Here is a 17426-nt window from a genome sequence, read left to right on the forward strand (position 1 = left end):
CAGGTAGTAGCAACAGGATATTTAACTAACTGGCAGCAAATGGGAAGCAGTTACATTTCTCCGCATAGAATACCATAATCTCACATATACTGAAACAGACAGAGATACACACACACACACACACAAATATACCAAGATAACTAATGATAACAAAAAAAACTAACAACTGAAAAACAAACAGAAAGTGTGTAATTATATTTAGTGGCATATAAAGAGAGAGGGAACAAAGATTATAAAAAAATGGGCAAAACACAGAAGTATAAATTCAGGCAAGCAGTAATGAAGCAGCAGCAACAGTAATACTAGAGAGTACTGAGCTGTACAACTTTGTCAAACTGCTTGAGAGCAGAATGGAGTCAGGTTACCTCTCATACTCTTGTCTTAACCATAGCTGCTGGTAAGAACAAACTCATAAAGAGCAGGAATCCAGGCCAGCGCCGTGGTACAGCAGGTAAAGCCGTCACCTGTAGTGCCAGCATCCCATGTAGACCCAGTTTGCGTCCCAACTGCTTCACTACCAATCCAGCTCTCGGTTATATATGCCTGGGAAAGTGGGAAAGCAGTGGAAGATGGCCCAAGTGCCTGGAGCCCTGCGCCCGTGCAGCAGACCTGGAGGAAGCTCCTGGCTCTTGGCTTTGGATAGGCGCAGCTCCAGCCCTTGAAGGCATTAGGAGAGTGAACCAGTGGATGAAAGACCTCTCTCTCTGCCTCTGCCTTTCTGTAACTCCATCTTTCAAATAAATAAATAAATCTTAAAAAACAACAACAAAAAAATCCTACAGGCAAACAAAGGATCAAGTACTACAGGAAAAAAAAAAAAACCTTCTGATTTAAATTTTCTTTCATAAGTTATCTGCTTCAAATACCACACAAAATTTCACTCTTACTCTAACACACATTAAACACGTATTTAAAGTGATATTTTAATTTTATATCAAAAACTTCATAAGGCCACAACACTGTGGTATTTTTGGCTCTGTAACAACCTGTATATTAAAGCAAAAAAAAAAAAAAAAAAAAAAAAAAAAAAAAAAAAAAAAAAAAAAAAAACCAAAAACCCTAAAAGTTATGTTTGCCTTCAAAATCAAGCATTAACAATTATACATGTTTAAAAATCATAAAGGGGCCAGCATTACGGAGAGCCAGTTGGAGTCTTTTCTGCTTTGTTTCCAATCCAGTTCCCAGCTAATGAGCCTGGAAAAGCGGAAGATGGAACAAGTGCTTCAGACTCTGCCACCCACGTTAGAGACCCAGATGGAGTTTGGGGATCCTGGCTTCAGCCTGGTCCAGACCCCCAGTGTTATAGCCACTTAGAGAATGGAAGACATTTCTCTCTCTCTCACTCTGCCTTCCTAATAAATAAATCTTAGGGAAAAAAGTTACAAAAATAAAAAAGAGCAATAAAAATTTTAGTGATCTTTCATAACTGAAGGAGTAGAAAAATAAAATTAGTAGAACAGATTAGGATGCCTAATAATCTATTGTTAGTATGATTGAAAAAATCATTTTCCATTCAAAATTCCTTGTTAAAGAATTGTGAAAAATTCGATTGATGCAGCATAATTATAGATTCACCAGTAACATTCCATCATCTATCCTATCAATAGGGAATTGAATCTTCTAAACAGAGAATTTGTTAGGTATAACACAACCACAAGGTGCTCAAATATTCCTTAACTAAATTGACTGCAATCCAATCAAGACTTAATTTTAAAAGGCTCATTAAAAAGCATCTAGTGGTAAAACGTACTCTCCTTTTTCCCTGAAACTCATGTCTTCATTTCATTAGACACGGGCAATTAACTCATCCTGGTATTAGATCTATGGCACAGTAATTAGCTCAAATTTTACAGGTTACTCACAATGTTACTTTACTAATGAAAACAAAGATTTATTCTCTTTGGGTTCATCTTTTTACCCCCCCTCAAAAGAATGTCTCATAAATTTTAATAAGCACACTTTAAATAACTTGAATTTTTATTTCAGATTCTCCCAAATCTTTCTTAACAGCATGAGCGAAGCAGCCAACTCTATAAAAGTGTGCTGAGACACTATGCAACCTGAAATAAGCATTTACTTCTTATTGTACTGCTTTATACTCTTCCATCTTAAAAAATAAAGCTACGGGGGCTGGAGCTGTGGCTCAGTAGTTAGGCTTCTGCCTGTGGTGCCAGCATCCCATATGTGTGCTGATTCTGGTCTCAGCTGCCCAATGCTGCTCCATCTCCCTGCTAATGGCCTGCTAAAGCAGTGGAGGATGGCTCAAGTCCTTCAGCTCCTGCACTCACGTGGGAAGACCCAGGAGAGGCTCCTGGCTCCAGCTCAGTGCCACTCCAGCCGCTGCAGCCAACTGGGGAGTGAACCAGCGGATGGACGACCTGTGTGTGTGTGTGTGTGTGTGTGTGTAACTATGACTTTCAGATAAATACATAAATCTTAAAAAAATTTACATCACAAGCACTGTCCACAATGGAGTTTAAGCCACACCCTGGGACATCTGCATCCCATGTTAGAGTGCCAGTCCCGGCTACTTCACTCCCAATCTCCCTCCCTACTAATGCACTTGACAAAAAGACAAACTCGGTTTTGTTAAAGACTTCTATTTTTGAGGTATCTAATTAAATAACCACAGCTGGATTTACATGTCTAGGATCTGCTCCTCAAATAGCCTGGCGGTCAGCAAGGTGGAGGAAGAGCACTGAGGAATGAGGAAGTGCTCTCTTGCAATAAGCAAGGGATGATGCTGGGCAAGAGCAAACGACAGCTCATCACCCTGTCTGTGCTTCAACTGTTCACTTGAAAATGAACTAAAACTATGTTAGAGCTGTCTGAAAGCTAGGTATTGAACAAGATCAACAAACAGGCTGTCTAGAGCCGCACGTATCTGACCTCATACCACCAGCCATCAAAGCCACTCCAGTATGTCAACCACAGAACTGAACTCGCATGAGTACTTTCATCAAAGAGAGCTGAGAGAAAAGTAAGTTATTTCATAAACATAAAAAATTCTAGATTCTCCTGCATCAGTGAAATTTGCTTCTGCTATTACCACCAATACTGCCTTGAAACTTCAAGTGTGCTCTCCTACCACATCCATCACAAAGTCTTAGACATACTGATCAATTATTGTGTAAATTGACATAGGACAGAATGCAGAGTTGAAGAGGAAAATGCTAATTATAAAAAGCAGAATTATGACGGTATACCTCAAAAAGTTCATGAAAAATATAATTAAAATTTAATTTTTTGGAAAAACACTTTCAAATCTTTGCATTAATGATATATATGCATTACAAAAATACTACACATGGACTTCAAAACACAAAACAAAGTTTCAAAGATACTACAACTGAAGGAAAACAAAAAAGTCCACGGGGATTTTACAAAGCATGCTCCTATCAGCTTTACAGTCGAAGTTCCTAGCATTCACATTCAAGCTGTTCTAACATATTGGAAGATATCGGCTGGCGCTGTAGATCACTAGGCTAATCCTCCACCTGCTGCACCGGCACTCCGGGTTCTAGTCCCAGTTAGGGCCGCTGGCACTCCAGGTTCTAGTCCTGGTTGTTTCTCTTCCAGTCCAGCTCTCTGCTGTGGCCCAGGAAGGCAGTGGAGGATGGTCCAAGTGCTTGGGCCCTTCACCTGCATGGGAGACCAGGAACCCATGGAAAAGGAAGACCTTTCTCTCTGTCTCTAACTCTGCCTGTCAAAAAAAAAAAAAAAAAAAGGATAACGCTCCTAGGAATGGTTTATAATTAGAAAGAAACTGGAGTCAGCAGCCAGAGCTGAGAACAGAACCCAGATACAGATACTCTGATGTGGGGCACAGGCACACAGGCATCTTAATCACTAGGTTCAAACTTTAAAATTTTATTTATGTGAGAAGCAGAGAGAGAGAGACAGGGAGTGCTACCACTCTGCTGGCTCATTCCCCCAATGGCTAGGGGTTGGGCTAGGACTAGAACTGGGAACTCAATCCAAGACTCCTATGTGGAACTCAATGTCTTAAGCCATCACCATTGCCTCCAGGGTCTGTACTGGCAGAAAGCTGGAATCCACTGGTGCCAGGAATCACACTCAGCTATTCTAGTATAAAATGCAGGCAACTTAGCCACTAGGCCAACTGTCTTCTCCCTAAGTTCAAATTCTGACTGCCCGCACCAGTGCTGTGATAATAGTAAGTTAAGCCTCTGCCTGCGGTGCCAGCATGGCATATGGGAGCTGGTTCAAGTCCTGGTTGCTTCACTTCCAATCCAACTCCCTGCTAATGGCCTAGGAAAGAAGTGGAAGATGGTCCAAGTGCATGGGCCCCTGCACCCAGGTAGGGAGGATCGACTTCAGATAGGCCCAGTTCCGGCTGTTGCGGCCATTTGGGGAAGAACCAGTGGATGGAAGACCTCCCTCTCTCTCTCTTTCTCCCTCTATCCGTAGCTCTGCCTCTCAAATAAATAAATAAATAAATCTTTAAAAACATTTTTTTTGACTGTCACTTTCTGGCATGAGACATTTGGAAAATTAATCTCTTTGAGCTTCTTTGTCCTCACTGATAATACAAAAATACTAAAATGTAAACCCTGGGATGCAGCAGGGGATGTGCTCAGGTAATTGGGTCCCTGACACCAACACAAGAGACCTGGTTTTAAGTTCCTAGCTCCTGACTTTTGTTCCAACCCACACCCTGTGGCTGTTGTGGGCATCTAGGGGGTGATCTAGTGGATGGGTGCTGTTTCTCAAATAAAAAAATTTTTTTTAAAATGTAGACCAGAGCTGGGTGCAAAGTACATGCTCTAAATCAAAAGAAGTATTCATTAAAAGAAATGAATTTCATTTGAGCACACTTTCTAACCAGGCCCTGTTAGGTATGCACACTCTGTTTCAGAGACAAAGACCGTCCCCACAGCGTGTTGGCTGGTAAGAAAAGTTTCTCACAATATCCCAAGCCCTGATCACAGCCTCTTATGAAGCCCGACTGCAATCTCTGCTCTCACCGTTCCATTTAGTATTTCCACACAAAGCCAATGCTGTTGACTCCATCAGGAATTCTGAAGTAATAAAGGGGCACATTAACCCACATCCTTAAAATCAGCAGTTTAGAATGTTGACAGTACTACCTATCTTCCCAAAAGAATTCAAAGCACATAGGATTTATAATTTCCCCTATTTGCTAAATCTTTTCAGGGGCAACTATGCCCTTCATTTAATTCCTGAGCTGAACCGACACTCCTGTTACACACTCTTTCTAGTACCTACTGCTCTGTGTCACCAAACACCAAGGAAACTCCACAATAGACATGCACAACTCTTGTTGAGTTTACCAGTCTTGTCAAGGACTCATGCTAGCAAATGGCATTTCTTTTATAACACTTTTGTTAAAAGTAAATTAAGATTTTTCTAGCATTCTTAGCTTGTACATATGTTGACAACTCTATAGAAAAGCCCATGAGAGTATTTTAGGCATGGAAAGCCTAGACACTCTGGGGGGGGGGGGGGGGGGGAATGAAAGATCTCTGCGAGTGAGATCCCAGTGGAAAGAACGGGGCCATCAAAGAAGGAGGTACCTTCCTCTGAAGGAAGGAGAGAACTTCCACTTTGACTATGACCCTGTCTGAATAAGATCGAAGTCGGCGAACTCAAAAGGCTTCCATGGCCTTGGCAACTCATGACTAGAGCCTAGGGAGATTACTGATGCCATAAACAAGAGTGTCAAATTGTTAAGTCAACAACAGGAGTCACTGTGTACTTACTCCTCATGTGGGATCTGTCCTTAATGTGTTGTCCAATGTGAAGTAATGCTATAACTAGTACTGAAACAGTATTTTATACTTTGTGTTTCTGTGTGGGTGCAAACTGATGAAATCTTTACTTAATATATACTAAATCGATCTTCTGTATATAAAGATAATTAAAAATGAATCTTGATGTGAATGGAATGGGAGAGGGAGCAGAAGGGAGGGGTGCAGGTGGGAGCGAAGTTATGGGGGGGAAGGGAAGCCACTGTTAATCCGAAAGCTGTACTTTGGAAATTTATATTTTCTAAATAAAAGTTAAAAAAAAAAAAAGATTAAAGCCAAATGACTTTTTCTTTATCACTCCTGAAATATACCTCAGTCTTGTTACTTTCATCAACAACTCTGGTATTTTATTTCCCAAAATAATAAGCAACAAATGACAATACTTTCAATTTTTAACCTACTCTTATTAACACTTTAAAAGCACACGAGAATAACTACAGCATGAACCAAAATGATTTAATAAGATTATAGAAGACATTCCTGGAGTTACAATCTATACAAAAATTCTTTAAAGGATTCTCACAGGATAATACCAAACATATAACAGTCATTCAAATTAACTTGCTATGTCCAAAGCAAATACATCTTAAAACATTCTAATAAAACTATAAATGTAATCTGTAGCTAAATTTCATTTTTTGATATCTTTACTATTTTTTCTTACATTATGTGTGATCTTTAAGCTTTCTTTATTTCACAAGTCAGTGGTAGATAGAAAACAAAAATAAATAAAATGTGTAAGGTATTTCTATTTGTGGTTAAGAACAAAGCAATCAAAGCCTTGATGTTGTAACACAGCAGGTTAAGCCACAGCCTGCATATGAGTGCCAGTTCTAGTCCCAGCTCTTCAATTTCCAATCCCTGCTAAAAGGCCTTGGAAGGCTTTGGAAGATGGTCCCAAGTATTTCAACCCCTGTCACCCATGTGGGAGACCCAGATGGAGTTCCAGGTTCCTAGCTCTTGCCTGACCAACAAGGTAGCCTGGGTCATTGCAGCCATTTGGAGAATGAACCAGCTGGTGGAAGAGTTCTCTTTCTCCTCTCTTCCTCTACCCCTCACCCCAGCACCACATTTCAAATAAATAAAACATATCTTAAAAAAAGAACAAAGACACCAACACAGAATTTGGAAGTACTAACCACTGAAGAAACAGAAAGAAAAGCTGTCAGAGTATGAGGTATTTAAAACACAAAGAAAATTGATCATATGAATATAAAAATAAAACAGAATATCTGACCTAGTATTAAGACTAAACTTACAAAAAAAAATCATTAACTGATCACTCACCATGTGTCAAACTCTGTTCTAAGTGCTTTACAACTCATTTAATCCTCACACCACAATCACAGATGAATGACATTACTATTCCTATTTTATATGATACAAGCTCAGAAAGATTAAGTCATTTGTCCAAGGTCACAAAGCTGGTAATTGTTAGAAACAAGACTCAAATCCAAGCAATCTAGTTGCAGAGCTAACTCTCATCATTCCATTCTTCTGTCAAAAACAGAAGAAAATGATCTTTATTCAAGTGTCTAACTGTGTTTCCAAGCTCTAATCCTAGTCTGTGTGAGTGAGTGAAGGTCCAAAATGACAGCTTTAATAGGAGCTCAAGGACTTGTTTAATGGATACATGTTAATCTTTTGGTGAAAACTGTCCTGTAGAAGTCAAGAGATCATTCATTGTCCACAGGCAACTAAATTAGTACTGTTAATGCCAATGCTACCTAAGTTCAAATATGGAAATTAGAACTTCACAGCCATGATTACCTGAAAAGATTACCACACGGCAGATTCAGAATATGCTTTTTTAAAGATGCTAATAAAAATGTCAAGAAAACATCTAAAAATTCTCAAAGAGAACTCACACACATCCATTAAAATATCTTTAAATTCTGTTGACAAGAATAGATTTAAAGATAATCAACATGGGGCCTGCACCATGGCACAGATTAATCCTCGCCTGAGGTCCTGGCATCCCACACGGGCACCGGTTCTGTCCCGGCTGCTCCTCTTCCAGTCCAGCTCTCTGCTATAGCCTGGGAAGGCAGTGGAGGATGGCCCAAGTGCTTGGGCTCCTGCACCCACATGAAAGACCACAAAGAAGTACCTGGCTCCTGGTCTCAGATCAGTGCACTCTGGCCTTTGTGGCCATTTGGGGAGTGAACCAACGGAAGGAAGACCTTTCTCTCTGTCTCTCCCTTTCACCGTCTGTAAACCTAACTCTCAAATAAACTAAATAAAATCTTTAAAAAAAAAAAAAAAAGATAATCAACATTACTGAGGCTTTTCCCCCTAAACTTCTTATCTTCAAATCATTTGTTTCAACTTTTCAAGCTTTTAGTTACAATATTTTTATATATTCACAACATCATAGTAGGACTACTTTCCAAACTGGTAGTTTCTCACATATAAATACAAAAATTAATACGATGAACTGAATTTTATTTCACTAAGTGAAAAATGATGACTAACAAGGGAAAATAAAATAAATAAAAGTTTAAATTTATGAATACAGTATTATTGCATCTATAAAATACCTAGATATTTTAGTATCAGGATGGAAAAGTTTAAGTATATTATTCACAAAAAGATTCAACCTGTTTTTAAGTACTTACCTTCTTTTTATCCCTCATTGAGCCTTTGCCTCGGACCATTATTTTACATCCTGTTTCTGCTTCAAGTTGCTTAGCTGTAAGTCCTCTAGGTCCAAGGATTCTCCCAACAAAATTAAACTAGAAAAAAAAAAGTCACCACAAATTATTCATTTGCTAGAATTTGCAGCTCCCAAAATTATATTAAGGTATGCATGTATATTTCCTTTTTACTTAAGTTAAATGTTCTTTAAATTCTAATAACATCTACAGCCCTTATGAATTTCTTGTCAAGCATAGAGTATCACTATTGTTTCACCCATGTTTTAGCACAAAACTTTTATATGCATTAATATAGACTATGAATTAACAGCAACAGTATAGCTAAGACAGGTACCATATTGAACTATCCATCAACAAGTAATCTAAACCAGAATACAGTAAAGATTTTGATGAACTATCAGATGCCACTCAAGAACACAAATCCTTCCTATAAAACCCAACTGTTTCTTAAATAGCAATTGCACTACTTTTATGGAAATCCTTGGTGGTGGTGGTGGTGGTGGTGGGGTTCTGTATTATTTACTTAACAAATCAACTTCCAGGGAATTGCTGACAGACAAGTTTGAGTTACACACCGAAACATTGATGTTCAAATTTGGATTCCACCCTATGCTAAATGAGCACATGATTTTCAACCAATTCTTCGCAAAATTTTATATCGGCATCATGATGTTCTTTTCTCTTTTCCATTTCTGCCTTTAATTTGTACTATTTTTTATCAAGAGCCTGAACTCTTCTCATGAATAGGACAGTGATATAAATTATCATATAAAAATTATCATCATCCCTCAACAGAAATTTCTAGTATTTATATACACAAGTTTTCTTTTAAGCCAAAAGGAAGAATAGACTAACTTTGAAACTGAAAAGTAAATTTTCTTCATTTGCATAAAAGACTCAAAAAAATGACTGGTTACCATCAGTTTAACAAAAACCCATGGGTGCTTTTTATTTATTTATTTAGTCAACTAGGCACTTTCCTTTTCTTGCATTCAAACATTCAGGGGCCCACCACTGTGGCATATCAGGTAAAGCAACCGCCTGCAGTGCTGGCACCCCATATGAGCACCAGTTCAGGTCCCGGCTGCTCTACTTCCGATCCACTCTCTGCTATGGCCTGGGAAAGCAGTGGAAGATGGCCCAAGTGCTTGGGCCCCAGCACCCATGTGGGAAACCCAGAGGAAGCTCCTGGGTTCGGATCGGCGCAGCTCCAGCCATTCCGGCCATCTGGGGAGTGAACCAGCAGATGGAAGACCTCTCTCTCTCTGCCTCTTCTGTATATAACTCTTCCTTTCACATAAATAAATAAATAAATAAATCTTAAAAAAAAAAAAAACTTCCACTGCTTCAAACTTAAATATAAATAAAGACTTTAGGAAGCGCTCTAAAAGGGAAAAGCCAGTACAATCAAGATAAAGGAACAGGAAAAGGGACTGACCTTGAGGTAAAAAAAAGAATGTGATGTAATGTAAAAACTAAGCCACTTTAGTAGACAGTATTAAACTACTTTCTAAAAATGGTACACATCTGCATCCCCAAAGAGGATGAGAACTTTGTTTTCATCTTCTTCCTAACACTTCTTATGGCCCATGTTACTTTGTTACCATGCTGACATCCCTCTGATTACTAATAAAGTCCAGTATTTTTTTCTTAGGTGGACTGGTCATTTCAGAAGTCCTTTTGAAGTACATCTGAAGTTTCCTATTTTCTACTGTGTCCTTTCCTTACTGATTTTTACTTTGTGAGTACAAGTATACCATATACCTTTTCCCAGCCTGTGGTTTCATGTCTCCTTTAATGGTGTCTTACGATGACTGGAAAGATTTTATTATTATTATTATTATTACTATTACTATTATTTTATTTGAGAGGCAGAGAGACTACTGAAGAGAACTGCCATCTATGGGTTACTCAAATATTGGTTACAGTTGTCAGGCAATGGGAACTAGAGCCAGGAGTTGGAAACCAGAAACACAAACTCAATTCCGGATTCCCACACATTTGGAGGCAAGAACTCAATCACTTCAGCTATCACCTATTGCCTCCTAGGCTCTGCTCTGGAAGGCAGCTGGAAAAAGAAGTGGAAGCCAGGAATCCAACCAGGCACATTATGTGATGTGAGATACTGGCATTCTCAACCACTAAGTCAAATGCTTGCTTGTCTAAATTTTTAATGTTAAAGTTCAAGTATCAACCTTCTCTTCACAGTTCATGTTTTCTGCATTTGTTTAAAAAAAATCTTTCCCCACCCCAATAATATCAAACATACTCTTCTGTAATATCTTTGTTAAACTTAATTGTTCACATCTTTCACATGTATGTCAAGTGGACACCAGTTTGAGTCCCAGCTGCTCCACTTCTAATCCAGCCTGGGTAAACAGTGAAAGATGGCTCACATCCTTGGGCCCCTGCACCCAAGTGGAGACCCTGATGGAGTACCAGGCTGCTGACTTCAGCCTGATCTAGCCCCAGCCATTTGGGGAATGAGCCAGCACTGTGTCTCTAACTCTGCCTTTCAAATATATCAATAAATTAAAAAAAAAAAAAAAAGTCTTTGAAACATGAACACAAAGTATCATTTAGTTAGGTCATTTTATTTCACTCAAGAATGTGCATCTTTCTGATAGTTTTTAAATTCTTATGTTAAGATATAATTCAAGGGACAGGCATTTGATCCAGCAGATGACAGCTAAGGTGCCTATGCTACCCATCAGAGTGCCAAAGTTCAAGTCCCAGTTCTGGCTCCTAATTACCTCTTACTGTCAGGGAAGACGCTAGGATGGCTCAACTAATTTGAGTCCCTGCCAACCACATCCCACAAAGGAAACCTGGATTGAGTTCCCAGCTCCTGGGAATGAAGGCCCAGTCCCAGCTGTTGTAGGCATTTGGGGAATGAATAAGGAGAGCTCTGTCTGACTTTCTGTGTCTGCTTCTCAAACTGAAAAGAAAAAAGGTATAACTTGTAGGATTTTTCCTATTACGTCTTCTGAACTTCACTTTCTATTCCTTGTGTACAAACACATAATTAGGTTTCCTTTATCAACCTTGTTCATTTTTCAATGATATACATACTGTTCTGCAGGTACTTCTGAATTCCTTATGTAAATAATCATTATCACATGTAGATAATGACAATTCTATCCCAACTTTGTATCTTTCTTTAATTCTTCTCATGTTTACATAACACTGGCAATACATCTCCAGCTCACTACAAATAAATGTGTATCATTTTTGACTTGTTCCAGATTTCAAGAAGTAATCCACTGATTTTGAAGATACACATTCTCAGCTGTTGCAGGCATTTGGGGAGAGAACCAGAAGACAGAAGGTCTCTTTCTCTTCCATTCAAATAAATAAAATTTTGGGGCCAGCACTGTGGTACAGCAGATTAAAGCCCTCGCCTGAAGTGCCAGCATCCCATATCAGGTGCCCAATCAGGTGCCAGCTGCTCCACTTCCAATACAGCTCTCTGCTATGGCCTGGGAAAGCAGTAGAAGATGGCTCAAGTGCTTGGGCCCTTGCACCTGTGTGGGAGACCCAGAAAAAGCTCCTGGCTCCTGGATTCAGATCGATGCAGCTCTGGCCGTTTTGCTCAACTGGGGAGTGAACCAGCCGATGGAAGACCTCATGCTCTCTCCTCTCTCTGTGTAACTCTGACTTACAAATAAATAAATAAATCTTTAAAAATAAATAAATAAAATGTCAATCTAATCTTAAATTGCTCAAATAAACTAAAGTTGATCAAGATGCACTATTTTACAAATTGCTACATTCACTTTCCTAACATTTGGTAATTATTTTAAAATTTACATTCAAGAATGCAATTGACCTGTTACATTTTTTCTCAAAATATGCCTCTTAGATTTTAGCATGAAGATTATTCTAGCCTCTTTTTCTACTCTGGATGAGCATGAGTAAGACCACTGCTATTTCTTATCTAAACATTTAAATAGAACTGGTAAAAGCCACCTAGGCCTAGAGTTTTCTCTGTGACAAGTTTTTTGTTAAATTGTATTTATTCAGAAATGTATCTACAGTCTAAGCTTGAACTGTAAGGATATCATATTTCTTTTTTCTGATAGTTTATCAACATTTCTTTTTCTGGATCATTCTTCTAGTCTTTTCAAAGAAATCCATTTTGTTTTTGTTCACTATGGTAGGCTAACTTCAAATATATCAATTCTCAATCCTTCATTGTCTTTAAGATTTATTTATTTATTTGATAGAGTCATCAACCTTCCATATGTTGGTTGACTCCCAACATGGCTACAACAGTCAGGATTAAGCCAGGTCGAAGCCAGAAGCCCAGGAACTTCATCCCAGTCTCCTAAGTGGATGGTAGGTGCCCAAGTGCCTAGAACATCTACTACTTTTCCCAGGCCATTAGCAAAGACCTGGATCAAATGTAGGCAGCCAGGAAAATGAACTGTGGCCCATATGGAATGCAGGCATCCCAGGCAGAGGCATCACATGCTACGCAACAATACCAGTCACGCCTCATTGTCTTCTTGCTAATGTAAATTTGTACCTTCTACCAATTCTAGAATCTATGTTACCACCATGATTTACTTTGGCCAACACCATATAATGGAAGAATGCCAATACAATAAAATGAAAAGAATGATGTATCAGTTGAAAGCCTAATGTCAGTCTTAGCTGGTCAAACTATCTTAGAGGCCTATTATTCCCATGTCAACAATCTTGGGCTAACCCGCGGGACAATAAAAGCACGTGACCCAGTCACCATCAATGTCCACAGCCAGGCAACTTCAAAAGCATAACTACAGACACAGGCCATTTATTTATTTGAAAGGCAGAGTAAGAGAGAGATCTTCCACCCACTGGTTCACTCTCCAAATGGCCACAATGACCAGGGCTGGGCCAGGCTGAAGCCAGGAGCTTCCTCTGGGTCTCCCACATGGGTCCAGGAGCCCAAGCTTTTGGACCATCCTCCACTGCTTTCTCAGGCACATTAGCAGGGAGCTGATCAGAAGTCAAGCTGCTTGCTGGGTCTCGATCTGCCACCCACATGGGATGTGGACAACGCAGGCAGCAGCTTTACCTGCCACACCACAGCAACAGCCCCAAAATGTATTTTCTCCATTTCAAACATAAGAACTGCCTAATTATCTTTATTTTTTTTTAATTTCCAGCTTCCAGAACTACCATCAGAAAATATACTATGTACACTAGTCCTTTAATATGTGTTCTAGGCTGGCTTTGCAGCAAAGCATATGGCCAACTTTTGTAAATACGCTTGGAAAGAATGCAAAGTTGTGGCGTTCTTTGTGGCACCACAGGTTAAGGCTGTTAATTGCTGCTGGCAATGCCAGTGTCCATTCTGAGCTCCAGTTTGAGTCCCAGCTGCTCCACTTCCTTTCTAGTTCCCCGCTCATGTGCCTAGGAAGGCAGCAAAAGAAGGCCCAGGTGCTCGGCTCCTGCCAACCACGATGGAGACCCAGATGGAGTTCCTGGCTCTTGGCTTCCGCCTGGCCCAGCCCCAGCAGTTGTAGCCATTTGAAGAAAGAGCTAGCAGATGGAAGAACACTCACTCGCACTCCTTCTCTGCCTTTCAAAAAAAATAACTAAACCTTAATAAAAGGAACAGAAAGACTGGGCAAGGTACAGGCAACCATCAAACTCAAAAAAAAAAAAAAAAAAAGCAAAGTATACTGTGATTAAGTGCATTGTGATTGGAGATTACTTAGTACATTAAATATTATTTACGACTGGATATTATTTAGTACATCAAATAATCAGCATAATTTGTTTCGACCTGTTAAACCAGTTGGTCTAAACTACAAAGCTTAAACCACAGCTAATTAACCATCACAATTATTACTTAAAATAAAAACATTTTGAGCAAGCTAAAACCAAAACATTAAATCTGTGATAAAATTTTCCTAACTTTAAAAATGAACCAATTGTTACTGTCCTCAAGAACCAACAGAGTATAATACTCCAAGTATGTTAAAGTACATACCATCAAGATTCTAAAGACAACTGAATTGTCAAGGTCACCCTTCTCAAAACATTGCAAGTAGAGAATGAAAAAAAAATTAATCATAGCAGCTGCTTTGTCTTGTGCAACCAATTTCCAAGTTAATATCATTTGTCTTGCATTAAAATTTATTCTATGTTGATTTATCATGCCAGTTCTGCAGTTTCATTCAATTAAAACAATGTCAGAACACATTCAAAGAAAATAATTTCAAACAGTCTGAGCTAAGAGCAACTTTAAAAGCCAGAAGAGGGAGCCAGCACTGTGTACTAGTGGCTGCTCCACTTCAAATCCAACTCTGCTACGGCCTGGGAAAGCGGTAGAAGATGGCCCAAGTCTTCGGGCCCCTGCACCTACGTGGGAGACCAGAAAGAAGTGCCTGGCTTCTGGCTTTGGCCATTGTGGCCATCTGGGGAGTGAACCAGGGGGTGGGAGATTCTCTCTCTCTCTCTCTCTGCTTCTGCCTCTCTGCCTTTTAAATAAATAAATAAATAAGAGGCCAAAAGAACAGAACAAGAAAAAGAGGGGAAAAAATGATTTTAATTAACACTATTATTTAAATCTGGATCATTTCTGGGGTTTAAAATTATATTTTTGCTAAATGGCAAGTTAATTCCTAAAGAACAAACGTCTGATGATTAATATTGCTACTCATTTCATTTTATAAAGAAACAATAGCTTTCTCCCAATGACAAAGTGTGAAGAATGAAAAAATTCTGCCCATTAACTTTTTTAAAGATAAAATCTCCTATGAGACACTATGATAGGATGATGGATAACTAACAATATTTCTATAAGGAAATTAGAACACTTGGCAAAACTATTAAAGTAATCTCTGGGTAAAATTTTCTGAGGGGAAATAAAAACTTTTATAACATGAAATTCTTTTAATTGCTTTCTGACAATCTTTTAAAAATATTACATCTATTATTTCTAAGGTGATTTCAGTTAGATAGCTTACAAACCTTATATTATATCATATATATATAACATGGCAAGCATGAAATATAAACACATAAGAGTATGTCTATTTGTGGATGAAATTATTCAATAAGCAGATTAAAAAATGAATCACTTCTAATCACGTCAACACTTGTGAGCCTCTCTCTGTAGGATGAGAGGATTTTGACTATGTAGCAACACAACTGTTATTAAAAGTAACAATCAGTATATGAAAATGTATTGTGGGTTTTGGGTAAACAAACCCCTCGTCCCTTTTCTACCTTCATGTTAATTCTAGATAAGTGCTCAAGTACTGTATTTCTCAAAGAAATATGTGCTATGCAATAATTATTACAGGAACTATCCGGCAAAACCTTTCACATTAGATCTTTAGAAACACTCTGTTAGCGGCAAATATGCGTAATAAGTAGTACCCTCAGAAAAGGTTCTGTATAAAGTTATGCAAGAAAGGCAGCTGCAACAAAGGGAACTGGTTACCACCTGCAACCAAAAAGTGGGATTTGTGGAATACAAATGTGGATACCCAAAAGCTTGCTCCTTTGGGTAGGATGTAATTAAGTGGCTGAAAGTGTTCAGAACAAATTCCAACGAATGAAATTGGTAATTATTCCTTCTAGAAGCTAAATAACAATCAAGAACACAAAAAGGACTAGCACTGTGGCACAGTGGGTAAAGCCATCTGTAGTGCAGGCACACCATATGGGCACTAGTACAAGTCCCGGATGCTCCACTTCTGATCCAGCTCCCTGCTAATAAGTCTGGGAAAGCAGCAAAAGATGGCCAGGTGGATGGGGCTCTGTACCCAGGTGGGAGACCTGGAAGAAGCTCCAGGGTCCTGGCTTCTGGTTAGCCCAGCTCCAGCCGGCTGCTGCAGTCATTTGGGGAGAGAACCAGCAGTTGGAAGATCTCTCTTTCTCTGCCTCTCTGTAACTCTACCTCCCAAATTAATATATCTTAAAAAAAAAAAAAAAAAAAAAAAAAAAACACAAAAAACACAAAAAATCTCAACCAACTAAAATTAAAAATGAAGGGAAACATATGTAAGAGTATAAAATGTGGGGCCGGTGCCGTGGCACCTCAGGTTAATCCTCAGCCTGCGGCGCCGGCATCCCATATGGGCATGGGTTCTAGTCCCGGTTGTTCCTCTTCCAGTCCAGCTCTCTGCTGTGGCCTGAGAAAGCAGAAGATGGCTCAAGTGCTTGGGCCCTTGCACCCATCTGGGAGACCGGGAAGGGGCACCAGGCTCCTGGCTTCAGATTGGTGCAGCTCCGGCTGTTGCGGCCAGTTGGGGAGTGAACCAACGGAAGGAAGACCTTTCTCTTTGTCTTATCCTCTCTCTCTGTAACTCTACCTCTCAAATAAATAAATAAATTTTAAAAAAGAGTATAAGATGGAAAATGTTATATACCAGTGTTCAAACTGTCTTTTAATCCTTTATTTTTGCTATTACCCTTATGTTCCAGCAACATGCAATTGACATGGTTTTGTAAAAGTAGCAGATACTTTTAATGTTTTTTCCTCCCACCAAAGAAGTCAAAATTCTTCCTATCGCCCAATATATCCTTGTGTTCTTTGATTCCAAGACAGTTTCCTTCCTCCAAAGAGAGGTTCTCAGAGTACTCTGTACCAAACTCTGACATCCTCACCACATGGCTTGTGAAGACTTGCATGTGTCTTGAAGTCATGCACCCTTATCTTGCTACACATACTGTACAGCACAGTGAAGAAACTAAAATTTATTTCTATAGTGAAATCACAAACAAGCTGGAATCAGGAATGCTCTGAAATCTGAAATTTGTTGACTGCTGGCATGACATTAAAAAATTTCAGATTTTGAAGCATTTCAGATTTCAGATTTTCAAATTATAGGATGCTCAACTAACATAACAAAATAAAAAAAAAATCCCAAACCTGAAACATTTCTGAGCCCAAATATCCTAGATAATTTAATTTCAACCTATAATGACTTTTCATTCTATGGTGAAAATTTCCTAGAGGTGTGTTTTTTTTTGT

At 39.0% G+C, this 17426-nt stretch overlaps 1 protein-coding gene across 19 annotated transcripts in view; it reads right to left on the bottom strand.

The window, feature by feature from the left end:
* QKI (QKI, KH domain containing RNA binding) overlaps positions 1-17426 on the bottom strand; it is a 167277-nt gene that overhangs the window by 80233 nt on the left and 69618 nt on the right. For all 19 annotated transcript variants that reach the window (XR_011388429.2, XR_011388427.2, XR_007923130.3 and 16 more), the window contains one exon: positions 8411-8527. Coding sequence is in view for 16 of the 19 variants with exons in the window: in XM_051855180.3 (XP_051711140.1) it covers positions 8411-8527 (117 nt within the window). In the remaining 3 variants the exon portion in view is untranslated. The remainder of the gene's footprint in view (positions 1-8410; positions 8528-17426) is intronic.

This window comes from Oryctolagus cuniculus, chromosome 5, assembly GCF_051225735.1.
Source record: "Oryctolagus cuniculus isolate XC-2025 breed Fujian yellow rabbit chromosome 5, ASM5122573v1, whole genome shotgun sequence".
Lineage (NCBI taxonomy): Eukaryota > Metazoa > Chordata > Mammalia > Lagomorpha > Leporidae > Oryctolagus > Oryctolagus cuniculus.